Genomic DNA, 20,131 nt, shown 5'->3' on the forward strand with positions numbered 1-20,131 from the left:
CATTTAGAGAGTGAAGGCAAAAAACTCCCTTTATTACCAATACAACCAAAGTCTATAAGACTAATAATTAAGAGTCTAAGAGGATTAAACCCTTGAGTTCCTGTCATACGAGAACTGTGGCCTTACTTGGCACTTGATAAGCATGTTGAAGAAGTCATCACTGGGTTCTTGATGATCTCCCTCACCCACCAGGTGTCCCAGGTTGTTATGGGTAATCCTCAGGCCTGGAAGGTTACCAACATTAACCCGCTGGTCATCAAGACGCCGGCTCTGAGAGCTAGCAATCAAATCAAACAGCTCCTCGGTCTGGGGGGAAGTGGTAATTGCAGGATCTGAGAGAAGAGAGAAGAGCCCGGTGAACGCAATTTGGAATCTCAAAGTTCTTAAAAAGAAGTTCAGATGTATGTAAAATAGCTTATAAAGATCTAAACTCGACCCACCTATCATCTCGTTCAGGGACGGCATGGAGTTCGCAGCACCTTCTCCATTGTCTCCGTTCTGTGGCTCATCAAGATGGCAGCGCTGGTCATCCATGCGGCTGCTCTGGAACTTGCTGAGGAGGTCAAAGAAGCAGTCCTCATCGGAGGGGTCACGGCCCAGCTTCTGAAACAAAAATGACATGTTAGTTAAAAAAAACTCTCATTCTTGTTCCCTCTAACATCTGGAAATCCTCTCATTTGTCTATTTACTTTTACTTGATTTCCTTGTAACTTTTGGGTGACCAAATATTCTCTAATAATACAGATACTGCCCCATTTGCAAGCAAGTCTCTGTTCCACTTTCCTCCATTCGTCAATGCATTTTTACATATCGGCTTTTATTTCCCTCTTTCTGAAAAGCTGAGACATGACACTTTGGTTTGTCGCACTCTGCAGTACAAGCCAATCCCAACTGAATTGTTTCAAGTTCATGAAAGAGAATGTCGTTCACCTAGTTTTTACTGGACTACCTGATTATGTTGAACTGTGCCTAGATCTAAGAAACATAACCTGCAGGTGAAATAATTAAACTCAATGCCATTATGAGATGCATAATGAGGATTTTCAAGACGGCCAGCTCGTGTAAGAGGAAAATAATCTGATTATTTTCTAACTCACACGGGATGGCCTTCCTGGTGAGACTACCTTGGCCTAGATACTGAAGGTGGGACCATATCGTAAATGTCGTTTAAAAATGAACAACCCATTCACACTGAAGTAAAATAGCTCACGTAGTGGTAACCTGCAAAATGCGATGGAGATTTCAACAGATAAAGCTGTGGCTGCCACAGACTGCTTTTGAGGCACTCACATTACGTATGTTGATCAGTTATAACTAAATATGATAGAATATTCATATATATGGTGTCAATTTGTATTAGCTGTGTTAGTCGTTTGTTACATTTTTTTTGTTTTATTTCAATCATTTCAACCTAATAAGTTAAAAAGCGACACTTTAAAGTTATTTTAAAATGTCATCATTGGTTTGAAATTTCACACATGAGCAGCGGAATTGTTGTACGCCAGCTGTCGGTCAGATGAAAGCGCTGGAAATGAGTGTGTGACTCCAATCAATGATCAGCTGATCAATGATTCAATCACTGAAAAGCCCAGCACCCTGACAATGCTCCGACAGTGCTTCGTCCATTGTTTGTTTTCAGGTAACACCAAGAAGTGCTGTCTCGCTCAGAGTCACAGTCTAAACTTTGCAACTTAAGTGGATAATTTATGTCAAATGTTTTATCTAAATATAGCTGCAAAAACAATGAACAAGCAAAGCAGATATGGAATTAATTATGTTTGACGGGTGCTACTGAAAGATTCCATAAATCAAGCTGCAGTGTTATGATGCTGAGCGAGAGCTAATATACTGGACAACAGCAAAAAAAGTGTTGTGCACAACAACGTTGAGCCAAAATAAAAATTAAGCTACTGGCTCACTGAAAAATTATCCGAGAACAGACAAAAGTGCCAACGAAGGAATTTAGATCAGATAAAAGCAAAAAAAAAATAGAATATAAAAACAAGTTCCCAGCTGTATCTTGAGATAAAATAAAATACTAAAATAGTAGGCTGAGTTATACTTTCCCTATCTTATCCTACAAATAAAAAACTCTAATAAAAACTGGAACATGAACTGTTGCAAAGAGAGGAGTTAAAATGTCCATAATAAGCTGTGGCCAGAACCTTTAAAATGATAATTTATTAAATCATGAAATTATTTTTTTCAACTAGTTAAAGTAAAGCTAGCTATGCTTAAATTGCTACAAAATACCAAACGATCTACATATTAATAACAACTATAATATCATATCACTATAATAATATTAATAATTTTGGTTTGTAATTTTGTCAAAATTATTTAAAAACAATTATGCTACAATATCACAGGATAGTTCACAGTGACATATTATAAAATAGTGCCATTGTTTTGTAGTGGATGATGTTTATGTGACACCTTTGACACCAACTACTGGATAAAGTTAAAACCACTTTGCCTTACGGCAAGATATGAAGTAGGTCAGAGTCAGCAGACATCTGATTTCAGTCAGCTCTATTCTGGGAATCCTTTCCTTTTTACTGCAACGTTTGTATTATAAAATCCCACCATGGTTCAACAAACATACGCAAGTTTCACTATTGACAGAAAGAGTGAAATATCTACCGGTACAGTGCAAACACACAAATTGCAAATACACACTTCCTTGTGTCAGAAATCTGAAGGGAAAAAAGGTTAGTGACCTCTGGTACCCTTTGAAACATGTTGTTATTCAAGCTTTAAAACATAAATGAAGCATCTTACCAGCGGCACTTCTTCTTTGTCCTCTATCTATCCTACTCTCTCATTCCTCTCTGAGCTCTGTCCACTAGCCTCACTCACACCTCCTTCTCCCCTACTTTCACCCACCACTTTACATCACTCTCTCGCCCTCTGCTCTCCTGCTGTACTCAACTCCCTCCCTCCAATTTCCTCTCCTCGTGTATCCCTCTATTTCAGCCTTCTATTAATCTCTACCATCCCCTCCCTCCTCCTCCTCTCTCTCTCTCTCTCTCACTCTCTCCCTCTGTGGTTCTCCTGCGGACCATTTTTGTCCTGTTCACTCACTGTGGGAAAACAACTCATTACGGGATGCGGGGGGAGGGGGGCGACCCTGTGGGGAGGGTAGCGGTTCTGCGATCAAGGTCACATTATCCGGAGACAGGGAGAGCTGGGGGTTGGGGGGGGGGGGGAAGGGGGTGTAAAGATGGGTACAGCTATGAGTAAACTGCATGCCAAAGCATTGGCAGCCAGCAGAGATCAGCTACCCGGAAATGACAAGAACCACCAATGCCAGCACTCAATTCTTCAAAAACTCACATAACAAAGCTGTATAATATACCGTTCATAACCAAAGATTGTTTTACTAGCATTCACATTAAAAAGCCCTCCGTGCGACTGTTTTTTACTTGCTTGAATCAGCAGTGACTTATAGTAGTTTCTGTCCTGTGTCTTTGGCCCCATGGTCTCTGTGTGGATCTCCTCACCCTCTCCCCTTTCTGTATTGTCCAATTAATCAAGTAGGCCAAAGGGACAGAACAAGTGAGATAGGTACACGTGATGACAATGAGAGAAAGAAAGTTGTTTGTGTGTGTGTGTGTGTGTGTGTGTGTGTGTGTGTGTGTGTGTGTGTGTGTGTTGGGGCGGGTGGATGGAGGGAAATAAAGACTCATGTAGCTTTTCCCAGATTATATCACCATGGTGTTTTCTAACCTGTTGTGTTTTTAGATGAGGTATTAATTACAGGTGAAGAATGGAGGAAAATCACATCACATCCAGATTTAATCATCAGTTAATCACTTTTTTTCCTTAATCACCGTTTGCTCAGCCCCTGTCCCAAAAAGCAACTCACCAATTATAGCTTTTTCCTTATCATACTTAAAATGCTAGGACTCACTACTTCTACACTGCAATACAAGAACAATGCTGTTACTTTATTTCCATGTTTTCCACGTGTATCATCATCTGATGAGGATTTTGACTTTTTGGCTGGAACAGGCAGCTTTAGCCTCAGTCTTTTAGCATTATATAATTTATGTAGCCATCCTGTTAATATTTATGACACTTTTTACAGAGTTTTCATTTTAAAACAAGTCAGCTGGAAACCGTGAAAAGTCAACCTGGAGATGGCATTTTAAAGCAACTCTTTTGGGCTAACGTTAGCGTAATCGGCTAGCTTACAGCTGGTAAAATCTGCTAGCCAAGGCTGTCATTTCAGCCCACAAAACCAACTGCCACTGGCAATAAACATGAGAATTCTGCTATTGTCTACATCTGTCTTAATTCAAGAATCATTTTTTTTTTCAAATTACTAAGAATTTCGAGTAAATTGTGCTGATGAAGGCCATGTAATATGGGTGAAAGCTCCAGAACAGGTGAGTAAGTAGGCCCTGAGTTGAGAATGTTTCATCAAATGCTGTTTCCAAGGACAAGAATGAACTGTCTAGTTCAACTTTTAAGACAACATGGATACGGGAGCTAACTCCATCTACTCAAGAAGACCGTGTGATACAGTCCAAAGCTTCTCAAAATCCCAATAAGTGGTCCTTGATTTGAAACTTTATTGACAACTATACTGCATGTTATTAAATCCACAGAACAGTTCAAACATGATCTTAACAGGTTCATGGGAAATAACACTGCTTTGAATCTGATCTTAATTATGACAATCAAACTTCATCATCATTTGACGGTTCCACAAAGTTGGTGCCCTATTTATTTTCTAACTGCCCCTGAAGATACAGTACATCCTCATGATATCACGAGGTGGATTCCTCTCTAATTTATAACTTTAGGAAAGAGCAGCCACACAAGTTCACAGACACACAAGTGGGTGTACGAGATTGGCAGATTTGAAAAAGGGTGTGCTTCAGTGTCATCGGGATTACCAACATTTAGTTTTGGATGCTATTTCCAGTACCTTGTGATGAACTATCATCATGCAGCCCAGTAATTGTCTTTCTTTTCTAGGATGTCAGCCTCCAGATTACAACAATTAGCATTGTCACAGACACAAGGCGTGATTAGGTGCTGTGGGGACCCTGAATTTTAGGGATACAACAGCTGTGAAACTGCATCTTAATGAAGAATCTAGTTCACAGCAAATGGACCACTGTTGGTATTTAATGAGAAGATACCTTTACACTGTAGCTGACATCTTACATCATACCGTATAACCTCATGGGAAATTAAAGGAATGTTCCCAATTTAATCTCCCTTCTATGTAAAGCAGAAGCCCTGACGACATGTTGGACAGGGGATGAAGTACAGAAAAAGTACAAAACTGAATTCAGTGATCAGATCCTCTTGATGCTTTTTGTGAGAAAAATTAAACCCATCTTTTCTCAAGTGGGCTCTCAGTGACTGAATTAAAAAGCTGGCTTATTTTAGATTTAAGTTGATTATGAACTAGAGTGTATTATTCTTACATATTATGGGAGGCTACATATATGTTATATATGCAGCCTCCCATAATATGTAATCTGAGCAATTTTTTTCTATTGTCAGCAAAAGACAATAGAAATAGAAAAGACTTTTTCTTCTATTGTCAGCAAAAGAAAAAAAATTGAGAGGAAAATACTAACATTTTAAGTCTTTATCAACTAACGTTGTAATGACAAAAATCTTAAAACTAAGGAGTGTTTGAATGTTCATACTTGATTTACTGTTAATTGGACACTGTGTATTGAGTCCAGTATACAGTATGTAGTGTAGGAAAGTGCAAAACTTACATTTTATAATCACAGCTTCAGTTATTATACATTAATTCCACATTTAAATGATACGGTAAAACCTTTTCAAAATAGAATAATATGCAATAGCTCATGTGCCTGAAATGTTAATAATTACAAGGCTAAAGCCCAAAATAGATGTTTACATGACTATAAAACCGTCAACTTGGTTATTCTTTGTCAAACCTTTAAAGCAATACTTGGACATTCTGGGTCATGTGCTTACTCGCTGTTTTACCAACAGCTAATGAGGAGACTGATACCCCCTTCTCCTATATGTACGGTAAATATGAAGCTACTGTGAGGCGCCGGTTAGCTTAGCTTAGCATAAAGACTGGAAACCGGGGGGAAAACAGCTAGCGTGGCCCTGTCCTGAGGTAAGCTTATACCCGACGCCACTTGAGTAACATAGTGGCACACTGGATCGGAGTAAGAGCTAAAACGGCCGTGAGGATAAAGCCACTCACTGGCACTGGAGGCGGGACTTGCACCGTGATGTCATCAGCATCTACAGGAGAGTCCAACCACGGCCTTTCATCTGATGACTGACTGTCGGGATAGCCTTTCCTCTTACCAGGCTGTGACAGCTGACTCTTGGATCTCCTGGGTATACTTTCCAAGTCTTGGTTCTCACCATTCTGCAGTAAAAGAACATATTGTTTTTGAGGGGTTGATGGCTGTTTGGGGAGAGTTGTGGGGATCACATTTACAGGCACATTTCTCCCTGGGGTCTCGTACTGAAATGTGAGAAACACCTTATCTGAAGAGAACTTCCACAGCTCTACGCTGTCCATGCTGTTTCTCTTGGTGAATTTGGGTCTTGCTCCTATAGAAAAAAAAATAGATAGGTAAAAAAACATAACATCACAGAATCTCTCATACAGTTTACTCTAAAATCGTTTCATAAGCTGATTCAAGCGCGAGAGGCACTCTCTGTTTGTCTTTTTTTTGCAGCACCCTGTAATGTCAGTGTTGGTCCCATGATGTTCGCTGTGGCTATGAGGTTTAGGCAGACAACTGAGCAAACAGTCTGATTAAGCATCCGTCTGCCAGCTCTGCACCAGAGAGGGAAATGTAGGACATGGGTGTGAGTTTCTGCCTGTAGAAGGATTCCTGAGAGCGAAACATCAAAGAAAAGCCAGGCTGATTGTATAGATAGAGTCTGTACAGTTCCTCTGTGATTCAATATATGAGTTTTGAAATCTTCTCAATTATGTGAGTTGGTGGGTCTTTTGAGGGAAATCTACAATTATCAACTTTATGATTTGAGGATAATGTTGAAAACAGACTTCACCTTCATGAGGCCGGAGGTAAAACGAGAATCTTCACCTTGCCCCAAAAATATACACATCCCCTTGCTCTCGCTCACATTTAGTTCAGACATAACACAGACACTGTTTATCTATCTGTCTCACCTTAAGTTAGTTTTACATTTAATATGGCCACCTTGTGTACACATACAGCATGCCGAGCTCTCTCAAGCCCACACATGCTATTTTTGTCGAACACAGAAGTTAGAAGACCAGAATGTACAATTTTAAAATGGATTAAAAGTCTATTATCTGTAGTTCTGAGGTGATTCATAAACCCCATTTACTAAACCACTTGGTAAAAACTCTATACAATTTTTTTCACAATTTCCTAGAGATCGATGGTCATTATTTTTTGTTCCCATTTCATTAAGGTGGGAGGGCAAGTACAGCTCCAAGATAACTTCCCCTAACCAGAGTTGGCAGAGTGCAAACAAACAGGTCCCTTATTCAAATACACATTCAAACATACACACAAATTCACACACAGACTTGGGCTTTTTCATCTGCCGCACCCTTTCCGTTGCCGTGATTAAGGAAACTGATTGACTTGCTTACATGACGTGCAAGAAATCCAGTTAAAGAACTGCATGTAAAACACTGATGGAGAGGACAAAATTGTCATTATTTCATTCCACAGTTAGAGAGACTGCCATATGACTCTTGTGTTTGTTTGCTTCTTTTACAAATCTAAGGTTGTATATGAATTACAACGTTTTATATTATGCAAAATCTACAGCTGAATAAATCGTACGGAGAAGCACAGACCTATCAATCTTCAATCTAAAGTAAACCTAAAATCAGTGGACCTTTGACGCTGAATGTGATCAGCTTCAAGTGTTTTGTACAAGCTAAATTATTACCATATAAGGATCTAAACATTAGGCGTCTTAATATAATCCCACTTTACGATGGTTAAAGAGCTAATTCTCACATTGTTTTGAGATGATAACCAATATACCTGATAAAAAGATCTGATATTAATTTGTATTTAAAAGCACTTCACAATGTGCAATAATTGTGTTATACTAAAGAGCAAAGACCTCAACTCTTAGACTGGTATTTGTAAATTAATATATGTAAGTTAAACTGACATTGCCTGTCTGCATGTGTCATTATCTGAACAACTATAATTAGTGGGAACGGTAACAATGTCATGTTTAAATGACAAAGCAAAGATAAGTGGTATCAAGTGTCATTCCATTAGCAACATTCATTGGGAGTATATGACAAACATATGGTAAATTAAAGCCTCTCTTAAATCAAACTCTCTCACTCTGTAAATTTGTGTATGCATATGTATATATACTTTTGCTTAAAGGAAAAGTTCAACATTTTTAGAAATATGCTTATTTGCTTTCTCGCTGAAACTTAGACGAGGATAAGATCAACACCACTCTCATGTCTGTCCATTAAACATGAAGCTACAGCCAGCAGTCCGCTAGCTCAGCATAAAGACTGGAAACAGCTGGCCTGGCTCCGTCCAAAGGTAACAAAATCTGCCAGCGCCTCCAAAGCTCACCAATAAAACGCTAATATCTCATCCAAAAAGGTAGAAAGAACTTTAAGTGTAACCTTGCATCTCAAACTCTGAACTGCAAGGGGAAAGGTCACTCTCATTGACCCCCAGAGCCTCCATCAGCTGCTCCACATTCATTCTGGCTGTCAGCTCCCCATTTCTGTCTCCAATCTGAGGAAGAGATAGAGAGACGGAGACGAGGAGGCAAAAAAATTAGGTAAAATGCAAGAAGACTTTGGGTTTTTTTTTAGAATTACTGAATTTGTGAAAATGTCTCACTTCTTTAGAGATGTCCAGGTGCTTCCGGGCATAGTGGAGAGCTTGTTTGTGGTTCCCTAAAGACACGTATGCATTTCCCAGACTCCAGCAAGCACGGCCCTCGCCAACCCTGTTGAGGCATGAGCATGCACGCAAATTTGAAAAACTATTCCTCAGCTCACGCATGTTTGTGTGTCTCCATTAGACATTGCTCATGCTCATTCTACCTATCGGTCAGCTCCTGGGCAATGTACAGGTGTTTCAGGTGGTAGTCTATCGCCCTCTCATACTGCTGCAAAAGAGTGTAGGTGTTTCCCAGACTGTAACAGGCCTGAGCCTCCATCACCTGGTCCCTCAGCTGCCTGGATAGCTGCAAAGTTTTTCTAGAGAAAGAGAAACAGAGGAATGAAGAAGGCGAGTAAAGGAAAAAATGAAGATCCAGAGGGTAACAAATGGAGAAGGTTTTGTTGTGTGCAATAGGGTGGATGAATGAAGACAATTATTACAAGAAAAAAATGAAATAGCTGAAAAAACTATTCTCATAGTATTTTCTTTTTTGTATTTTAAGAGTTCATGTCATGCATTTGTTTTTTTTCATATTCAATTCGTACTTCAGTCACATTTTCACCTTCTCAGAAACTGGTTCACTTCATCTTCCCTCCACTAGATGTCAGACTGCCTTCTTTTCTCACCTGTAGTAGTCCGTGGCCGTGTTGAACTGGCCCAGGAATATCAGGGCATTGCCAAGGTTACTGTAGGCTCGTCGTTCGGCTGCTTTGTCCCCAAATTCTTTGGCAATGGATAATCGCTGTGAATGACAGAGCAGCAAGGTCAAGTCAAACCAAAATAACAAAATACATTCATTCTTCTTCTTAATTTGAGCAGATAAGTTCTACCAAATTCTCATGTCATTTTACCTTTCTTAGGCATTTTTTGACTCACTGTACAAGGAGAGGCTGTTACACAAGGTCAAGTTGCAAGCTCTGTTGGGCACATTATTTCATGACCAGAGGTGCTGCTGCAGCAGCGGCGCATCAAATCAGCTCCTCTGATTCCCTTTATAAGCAGTGTGCTCCCCTGCATGGTACAATGATAGATTTGTGATGGGGAGGAGAGGAGAGACTGGCTTCTCCCACGAGGAAACAATAGGTTTGCAATGGAGAGTGACAGGAAACATGGGGGGAAGCGGGCCTGAAGCCATACTTACCACTGATTCACCAAGAAACCAATTTCCTCCTTTTTTTTCCCCTCAATGTGAGGCTATCAACCTCTGCACACTGTGTGTTGGTGCAGCCCGCGACGGATAATGACCCACTTAAAAACTCACGGAGGTGAAGTTTGCCCGCGAAAAAGCTGGCGGGGGTAGCAGCACTAGCTATCTTACATTAGCACTGCACAAGAAAACAACACACATTTTGATCAAACACTATATTGCAATTACCCTCTATCCCTGTCCTTGGCAAATCAGACAATTATACAAACATGGATTCAGTAAAAATGATGGCACACAATACTTTCTGAATGAGAGATCAGTTCCCCCTTCTCTCTCAAACTGATTGTGCATTAGCGAGTCTTGCTATTTTGCATGTAAAATTTTAGCCCGACTTAAGTCTGTGCAAGGCAAAGTAGGCAAGATCTTTTCTCAGCGTGGAGCGAACGCATACAGCCTGCTTCTTCCCTGAAATGAACGGCAGTCCATTCTGACTGCACCTATAAGGTTAAAGCTCAACAGGACACTGTCGGCAGTTGAGTTTCGATGTTTGAACACAAACTAAATAACCACTCGTTATTTAGTGGTAACAAGCGGTTATCACTAGATCAAATTTTGTCCTGTGGAAAAAATCCCTTGCCGCAGGGTTTAGACAAGACAAGCTAAAGATATATAAAAAAAAATTTAAAAAAAAACAAAAATATGATAATGTGTTTTAGTTTAGGTACATATAATATTATTGTGTGATGAATTTGTGAAATGAGACAATTTTAGTCATTTTTTGATTAAAAAAATAATGCACTGAGTCCCTTGATTTGTGACTCCATTCGAGAACATTTTCCCCACAATCTGGTTCAGACTTATCATGGCCAGCCACAAAGTCACTGAACAGCTGCAAGGCGAACGACCTGGTGTGACAAGCAAAGTTACGGTGCCGATCTGCTGGTGCAAGGTCACTGCTCTGTTATGGCACAACATCAGGGCTGATATCACGCGTGTGCCCTGCGGCGGTATGAATACGATGCTGGTAAACATTCTGGATCTCTCACCTGACGGTGGAACTTGATGGCTTCAACAAAGTTTCCCAGCAGATAGTGGGTGTTGCCCAGGTTCCCGTAGGCTCTCCCCTGAGCAGCTCGGTCTCCGAGTTCTTTGACCAGACACAAGTTCATCCTGCAGTGGAGAGTACACACCAGTTTAGCAGCGGTTCGTAAATGACGCTTAGGCAGATTGTTAGTACGTATGTTAAATATTTTCATCATTGTACTTGTCCGTCCAGTAAGCAATTTATTTTAATCAATTCATAAATGCAGGCATCGTAGAGCAACTGAATATACTAAAAGTCTAAAATATATTTCTAAATATTGGTGTAAAATAATACCATATGTTCATGATAGGATATGTTACAACACACAAAAAGCTTACTGGTTTTTGGTTCTTGTTAATTTATTTTTTGGGGAGTTTTTTTTGCACATGATCATAGAAAATAATTATTCCTATATGTATATTGTATTGAGCTATAAATCATTTCTATTGTCTTTGACAGTTTCTACTCCTGGTGGTAGCTCCATTATTTCAAAACGGGCTAAAAAAAAAAAAGCTGCTATTTTTCAGCACCACCCTCCTTCACATTCATGGAGCCGCACACATTCCCGCCAGTAAATTGCCTTTTTCCAAAGGGTTTTGGATTAATTTGGATTATTTTAGACTATTTTTCACGGATCTACACACAAACCACACAATCAAAGTATATTATGTCTGAAAACCGGAAAATGTTTTTCTTATTTCCTGATATGTTGGGCTTCAATATGTTCACTCAGTAAGATTTTACTTTCTTTGCAAAGGCACTCGCTAAATTGACACTAAGTACGGTCAGTCTCTTTTAAATGTCCTTTGGAGTCCACATGTTGACCAATTAAACTGACTTTGCTCAGTTGATTGATTTAGAAAGAAATGTTTCCAGTTCCACTAGATAAACTTGCATGCCAGAGCACTCTACTATGAAGTTTAAAGATCTGTACAAAGATTTCAGATAATAGCATGGAGATATATTATGCGAATTATATTTCTTAAGAGTGAGCACATTTTTTTTACAAAAGCTGGTTCACCGACCAGACTGAGCAACCCAATGACAAATCTGCCAAGACTGCAGTTCTGTGGCAACAAGAGAAGATCTTATCAAAAGAGTAGCAATCTGTTCAGTATGTCACAAAAACGGGCTATGAAGCAGATTAGCCTGAGGGAACCACTTTTACCAGCGGCACATATGAGCCTGGAGTTTACCAGAAGGCATATGAAACACCATGAGTAGAGGGGTAAGTTATTCTATGGTCCGATGAAAATAAATTGAAATCACCAGCAAGAATCTAAAGTGATATTCTGTCGAGAACTGATACAACTTATAATCAATTCTCACAGCATCCCGGCTGTAAAGTGTGATATTGGCGACACGCTGCAGAGTTGTTTTTAAGTATCACGGAAGGAGAAGATGAATAAGGGAACATTCAAGTAAATGTTGTTCTGCAAATGGGCGTGCAAGATCTTAGAATTGGACGGTTCGTTTGGATCAAACACACACACACATATTCTTAAAAAGGGTTGTGAAACTGTCAAAGAGCGGTGCTGACAAAGCTGGGAACTAAACATTAAAAAAAAAAAAAGAGCATATGTGCGGGTAAAAAAAAAACTCAAATCCAGATGTGCTAGGCAGGTACAGATGTATTCCAGAACAGCTGAAGTTGTAATAACTACCACAGGTAGTCAAAGTAGGGCTCAAAGTCCCAATTCATACCAATTTAAGTGATATTTCTGTGTATACTTTTTGGAAAACCAAAAAGTAACAATATTGTCGCGTTTTCGGCATTAAAACAATGCTGACACCACAAAATGCAGTATAACTCTCTTGCCTGTGCTACTACTTTAATTGTGATTTTCCGTGGTATACGTGCACCTGTTGTGTGTGTTCTTTACACTGTCAACTATACATACTCGTAAAAGCCAGTGGCTCTCTGCAGTGTTTCTCTGACATCAGGAGGCAGGTCCCCTGGTTCCTGGGTGCAGCCCCATAGCTGCTGTTTGCCCTTCGCGTGAAACACATTCCCTATGTTATACAGTGCTCTGGCCTCTCCAACCTAGAGCCAGAAATTAAATAGATACGGAACAGAGAGGTTAAAAAAGCGTCAACAAGGATGCAAAAAGTGTGTGTGTATTTATCAAGAATAAAGATTCAGATTTTATTTCTTTGATTTATTTTGTGTGTGTGTGTGTGTGCGCGTGTGTGTGCATCTTCTTCTTTGGACATAGAAAATAAAGTAACGAATGCAAGCATTTATACTAAATGGTAGTAATGACATTAATTTTACAAAGGTTCTGTGGGACAGTTGTGATGTTGCCTAAGGAGCAGATAAACATACAGGCAGCAAAGGGTCTCAGTATATTGTTGCTTTTTGAGGACTTTTAAGGATACTATTGAAATTAAAAAAAAAAAAAAGAAACATGCATGTTACCTTGTCACCCTGCTCTTGAGAAATTTCCAGATGTCTTTGACAGCACACAACAGCTTCGTCAAAGCGCCCCAACACTTTTAATGTGTTACCGAGGTTTCCACTGGCTTTTCCTTCTCCAATTCTGTCTCCTATTGTTCTGAGAAAGCAAAGAAAGACATTTGTTGGTGTTAAGTCATAGGAGCAAAAACTACAGTTTTTCTATGTTAATGTTGATTTAGTTAAACAATAGCCATTGAGGTACTGTAAAAATATTTAATTGAGAGATGCCGTATAGTATATTTTTAATTGGTTGCTTACTTCCCTGGCATCAGGTCCCAGTGGCCCTGGTGAGACTGTAATGTAACAAGGTAAATCTCCCCAGGGTCTTTAATCACTTCCCTGCTGACGTACCAGCTGCATTCACTGCAGGGGTCAGATTACTCATACAAACTAACTATCCAGCTGGTAGCTGCTGACCTGTTACTATATGAAAGTCCCCTCACTTTTTCTTGGAATTTTCATTGTCAGACTAAATGTCAATATTATAAAATCCCTACTGGTCTTTATGCATCTGACAAAGTAAACAAAAATCTTTTGGAGAAGAATCATTGGCCAAAAATGATTAATCAGAACACAACTAAGAAATTCCTTTTGAACGGAAACGCAATCAGGCTTCAGAGATGGCCACAGCAGAATTTCCCCATATTCATTAGTTATAAATTGTATTGTTTCAATCCGCTGCAGTCATTGATGTATCAAAAACATTTAAAACAGTGATTTCTTTTGTTTTTTCTGTCAGCTGTGCAGACTGCCTTCAATTTCAACCAGATGAAAACCCCTATGACAGTTCCTAACTATCAATATGAAATCTGGTCAACCTCACAAGAACACCTTCAGGTTAATCGTTGGGTTAATCACAATTTATATTAATTCTATTTGACTATTTAAGAGTTCACTGAATATGAAGATGAGACTTCAATCTGTTTTCGTGCCTGTGTGCCACTTTTTGTATGGGTTTCATCTCCTTTGGAATGCTGGGATATATAAATGCATGCTTTTCTCTGTGGCTGGGAACTGTGATTTGTCAAAAATACTGTTGAGGGTGAACAAACAGGAGATGGGGTTTTTCCTAAAACTTTCTGATAGGTCAATACCGGTACTGGCAACTTGAGACCATCGTTTACTATGCAGGAGGTAGCAGCTAATGAAGGAATGCAGAGCTCACCTGGCCAAGGTAAGGTCATGTTTGTGGTACTCCAGGGCTTTGCCATACTCCTTGAGGTAGAAGTAGGCATTTCCCAGCTGGCTATAGATGGCACTGAGGGTCTTCAGGTCTTCTGTGCCGACCTGTACGGCTGCCTCAAAAAACGCTGTGCCCCCTTTAAAGTCTCCAGCCTTGCACAGCCGCTCGCCTTCCAAGGCCAACTCCAGGCAAGAGGCCTCCATCCTAAATGTTGCACGCACAGGTTTGCACATACATACAGAAAAATACAGAAAAAAACGGCATTAACATATGAGCACATCAGAAAATGGACAATGTACAGTAATATGGCCCCTTGCTACAGTGGCAGTGCAACTTCTTCTCACGGTGAGGAGCAAAGTGGCAACATCACCATGACAACAAGTAGTCTGTAGCCATATCTGTGGACTGTTGCCTGAGCAACTGAGTCTAAGCTCTGAGATGAGCACTGTGAAAAGGTGTTGCACTTTTTAACTCATTATTGTTCATACCAGCCTGTTTTTAAGAGTCGGACTTATCAAGACGCAGAGTTTTCTTGCATTATCATTCGGCTATATCAAACCGCCTTGCCGCACTTTTTGAGTGTAAGAGAGACTAAAAGTAACCTCACATGTATAGTAATGCTTTCTTTTTTTTTTAAGTACAGTAAGTCATTTGACAAGATTGTTCAAAGTTCACGTGGCCACTGAAAAAAAAAAAAAAAAAAAAAAAAAAAATTCAGCAAATCAGTGATGTTGGTCAGTCCTGTGACAACAGTCAATGATCCGTGCAGTGTTTCTCTGCTCACCAACCCTGCTAATCTGACATAATAGAAGCCACACGTTCCAGAAATAACCATCAAAAGCTAAGTAGAGAGGAGCCTTCCCAGCACTTCTACAAAGCCTTGGCAACTGCTGGATCAATGACGCTGACTCAGAGAATGTAAAAGAGAGTCTATTGTCTATGGACAAGTTCCTTATTTTTAGTGGGACATTTTTCAAATTTTAAAAAGGTATTTGATGGAACTTAGTTTTTAATCTTTTGAAAAGTAATACATCCCAGATTCACTGTATAATCCAGGATAAACTAAAGACCAGCCAATCTGGTTGCAGCTCCAAATTCCAGATAAGGTACTAAAATCTAGAGTTAAGCAAGGATTATCCTTGAATCTAATCAGTTTTAGAAAAGGCACCATTAAAAAAAAGGTACAGCATAGAGATGCATGTCATGATGACTTTGAAGTCAGGTGTAAATGTATATGCAAATGTACCTCTGTCTCCCTGCTTGCCAAAAACTCGACTGTAATTACAATGGTAGGCCTTTTTTAATTTAACTGGTCCATTGTAACTGGTAATTAACAGTAATTTACATTACTAACGTGATCTTCTGATCAAATTTTCTTAGCTTGTCCTGATCTAGAATCAGGTGTGGCTCACCATGGTCATTTGGTTCGCTCAACCAAGCAACAAAATGAACTCAGAACTGGTCCTTTTCAGTGTTCTGCCAGTACCTGTGTTTTTGCTTGGTTCGTGTTTTGTCCACATACACCTGTAGCTCCAAGTATAAAGGCCTTAGCATGGCCTGAGGTCGGGGTCCACGGTGGACAAGTCTACACACTGCTCTCTCTGCCCCAGTCAGAGGGCAAGGCTCAGATGCCATGAGGGTAAAGGTTCACAAGCGCTAGCTATGTCAAAAACTCTGGGAAATGAGCAAACATGGAGATGACAGTTCATTCAAGAAGTACGTTTAGTGTTATCAGCTGGCATAACTCATCCAGATGAAATTTCATGCAATCAAAATATGTCCATACAAACTCCATATTGTCCAATGAATAACTAAACTAGAATCCACGATGTCAGCAACGTTGCTGCAAACCTGGACACATTCCAGCTGGAAGTTCTACACAGTCCGAGACCAGCCAAGAATCACATCTGCTTTTCAAGTCCTCGAGGACGTTCCAAAAACTGAATGGTGGACTCTTTACTCCAGAAGCCGAGACAGTCAGGAGGGAATTAGAAAAATTCCATGAAAGAGCAGTTCCGGTTACAGATGTATTTCTTAGCAAAAACATGCTGATTAAAAGTCTAAAGAGGGCATGTTTCACTCATCCGAGTGGATTTAATCAAAAGTTTGAGATGTCTGTTGCTGTTATGTCATTCGGTTCCTACTATCCCCAACAGAAATGTGTTCTCTCTTTTGATCCTCTTCAACCTGTCCTCAACTGTGACAGAGAGATCCATTGTTGTGCCTTGCCATTATGAGCCACAATGTAAAAGAGGGATTGTACGATGTAGGGAACATTCTTGGTGAGAGCACGGTGGAGAGTCTGTCACAGCGAAGCGAGCGCAATACCTCTAAGCTTGACCAATGCCCCAATGAGAGACAGAGAGGAAGGGTGGGAGAGAGAGAGGCAGGGAGAGAGAGAGAGAGAGAGAGAGAGAGAATTGCTAATCCAGCAACCAGCCACTACTTGGAAGAGACCACACAGGACACTGAGTGGCCCAGGCTAATCCATCTATCTGCTGACACCAGCAGAAACATTATTAGGTCACCTGCCAGGACAAATAAGATTGTGAGTGAAGAGACGGTAAGGCTATAAATAACAGGACCGCACTTGTACACACATTTTCAATTAGTTTAATTAAAATCAAACTCATTTGAAGATGGGAACTCTTCATTTACGTTAATGTTATTTGTCTGTTTTTCTTGGTAAAAACCCTTAAATGTTGTATTTTGATTCTAATGCCTTACACAACATATAATTTAGTAAGTGCACATAATTTAACATTCTCAGATAAATATCCAAATTTGGAAACAAAACGTACATAATGTTTAACATAATTACCAAGTACAGTTTTTTCACTTCCAAATAATGAAAAATTCCAATTAAGTGGTTAACATCTTGCATGATTCTTCACTGAGCCAGTGGGTTACTGAAAAGATTAACTTGGCTTTAGCTGGTTGGATCCACAAATTCTATACACCGATCAGTATACTTTAATCTCCATTACATTAAAAACCTGACTCTCACACTTCCGATAACTTCTGTCCTTTATTTCCATACAGCCAACAATAATGTTGTATGTGCAAAATGCACTCAAAAATTGGTGAGCATAAGGTCATGGAAACGTCATACATGTACCGACAAGCTTGACATAGGAGTAACTATTAACAATAACAAATTATATTGGGATTTTATTTATTTTTGCTTAGAATCAGTCCAGTGTGTTTTTGTTTTGTTTTTTGTTGCACACACAGGAATTTGACCTCTGCATTTAATCCATCCATGAGCAGTGAACACATACTCACACTAGGAGCAGTGAGCGCACACACACACACACACACACGCACACACACACACACACACACGCATGCACAGCAGTCGACGGCCACAGCTGCAGCACCTGGGGAGCAGTTGGGGGTTTATGTGCCTTGCTCAAGGGCACTTCATCCGTGGATGTCGAGGGAGGTGAAAGCACTGATCATTCAAAACCCCCCCGTCCACATTTTTTTTCCCCTGCTGCTCCAGGGAATCGAACTGCTGCCCCCTATTTGCCAGTTGTTAGACATGTCCTTGTGTCAGTTAGTTTTGTTGACAGTACCCCCATCTCCTTCCACTCTGTCACACACGCTACAGGCACAAAGATGTGTCTCAATACACGAGTTACCCCTATGACCACACTAGGACTTTTTCACAGCAGACATTTTGCCTTGTCTTTACCAGAAAAAGCACAGGTGTTCATAATAGCATTAACAACGGCTCAGTAAGCCAGGACCCTGAAACTGAAGCAGCTGAATGGAATTCAGCCGTCACTATCAACTTTTAATATCAACACGTATGCTTTTCTTTCTGGTCTTCTGTGAAAAGGGCTTATGACCCCTTCAAAACCACATCCTGATCCAACAGGCTGAGATGATAGCTAGACTGTACCGTACCCTCTTTGATCTGACAAGAAAATTGTTGTATAACTCACCACGGGAGTTTCCATCAAAGGGTCTTTTCTTTCCTTTGTTGCTTATATCTCTCTCTCTCCGTGTGGACTATGCGGGAAGAAAGAAAAAAAAAAAAAAAAAAAAAAAAATCACCTGTCCCTATATGGACTTTTATTTTCTGTTATTGATATATATTGTGAGATAGTACATTTTCTGAGTAATCAGTTGAGAAAATGTTAATGGATTAAATAATAAGATAGAAATGTCTGTTGTTGGCTTTTTAGTCGAATTCAAAATAATCACATTTAATACCTCCTAAGTAAAAGTACTTCATCACACTGTAGAAAATCATAATCATAATAATTAAAGTTCAATATTGCCATATAAAAGTCCAGCTCATTAAAGTGCAACATTGCCCACAATCTCACAGTATATACTGTCATATCCCCACACTCTCCCGGTCTTCACTGGTACTATATTATCAGTCTGAACAAACATTTAAATACATGAAGTTATAGAAGTACTACACAAGCTCAGTTTTAACTAGTGGCTCTTTTTGGGGCAAGAATAAACATCTGAAACATTCAGTTTCCACATTCCCTTTATTCCAAAAGGTGAAATGAATTGACCAAACTGCCTTCCTTGTTCATAACAAATGAATCTTGCCGTTGTCGGAGAGACATACCCAAGCCCTGGGGCAAAAGTACTCCCGACATCTTTTCGAAGGGCTCGCGGTAACAAACGAAAGTCATCACTCTGGAAAAGTGGGCAGAGCTGCTTACCGTTGTAGATAACAGTCAATGAAAATGTGCAAGGTCATATCCTTGGCATTAAACAAACAGACTCAACAGCAGCAACTACGTCTGCAACAGTTGACGTTTTTAATGGAGGAAACGCCCCAGCTCTGAAATCCCTCAGCAGGAATGAATAGCGAGAAGAAAGGGTGTAGGTAGAATACAAAAAGAAGGAGAGGAAATCTTTCGATCTGACAGCAAGGCTCAAGGAGGTAGGGTAGAAACCTGGCATTTTTCCAGTCAACTGTGGATGCTGAGGCTTTGCAAAGACACCAACGCAGTGTCTTCGTGGAAGCAGCTGAGGCAGGTTGCTACCGAGGCGTTGTTACAGAGGAAGGACAGAAGATGAGGAGGAGAACATAGGGACACTGAATCCAGCTGCAGATGGTGATGGGGCCTCTGTAAACCATCACTGAACTGTAAGACCCTGGTCTTTAAAACAGTTTGTGGAAAATGGGTGTAACCTAAAGAAGGCCTGGCAACATGGTTAAAAAAAAAAACTTTTTTACCTGCTGTAAAGTAACAGGCCAATATATCATCACTCATCTTGATCAAAGTCAGTAAACGAAAAGTAGCTAGCTTGAGGGTTAACTGACAGACAGAAAGAAGGATATAAGCATGAGGAAAAAAAGGCATTTATGGACATGTAAGAAAAA

At 40.0% G+C, this 20,131-nt stretch overlaps 1 protein-coding gene across 3 annotated transcripts in view; it reads right to left on the bottom strand.

Moving 5' to 3' along the window:
* Positions 1–20,131, bottom strand: part of gpsm1b (G protein signaling modulator 1b) — a 29,340-nt gene that overhangs the window by 2,032 nt on the left and 7,177 nt on the right. For all 3 annotated transcript variants that reach the window (XM_040157369.1, XM_040157367.1, XM_040157366.1), the window contains exons 2-13: positions 14,755–14,976; positions 13,551–13,686; positions 13,033–13,175; positions 11,094–11,217; positions 9,527–9,642; positions 9,062–9,217; positions 8,856–8,964; positions 8,633–8,747; positions 6,503–6,573; positions 6,215–6,385; positions 441–603; positions 127–332 (exon numbers count right to left, since the gene is read on the bottom strand). In XM_040157369.1, the coding sequence (XP_040013303.1) occupies positions 127–332; positions 441–603; positions 6,215–6,385; positions 6,503–6,573; positions 8,633–8,747; positions 8,856–8,964; positions 9,062–9,217; positions 9,527–9,642; positions 11,094–11,217; positions 13,033–13,175; positions 13,551–13,686; positions 14,755–14,976 (1,732 nt within the window). The remainder of the gene's footprint in view (positions 1–126; positions 333–440; positions 604–6,214; positions 6,386–6,502; positions 6,574–8,632; positions 8,748–8,855; positions 8,965–9,061; positions 9,218–9,526; positions 9,643–11,093; positions 11,218–13,032; positions 13,176–13,550; positions 13,687–14,754; positions 14,977–20,131) is intronic.

The sequence above is a fragment of the Xiphias gladius genome, chromosome 20 (assembly GCF_016859285.1).
Source record: "Xiphias gladius isolate SHS-SW01 ecotype Sanya breed wild chromosome 20, ASM1685928v1, whole genome shotgun sequence".
Lineage (NCBI taxonomy): Eukaryota > Metazoa > Chordata > Actinopteri > Istiophoriformes > Xiphiidae > Xiphias > Xiphias gladius.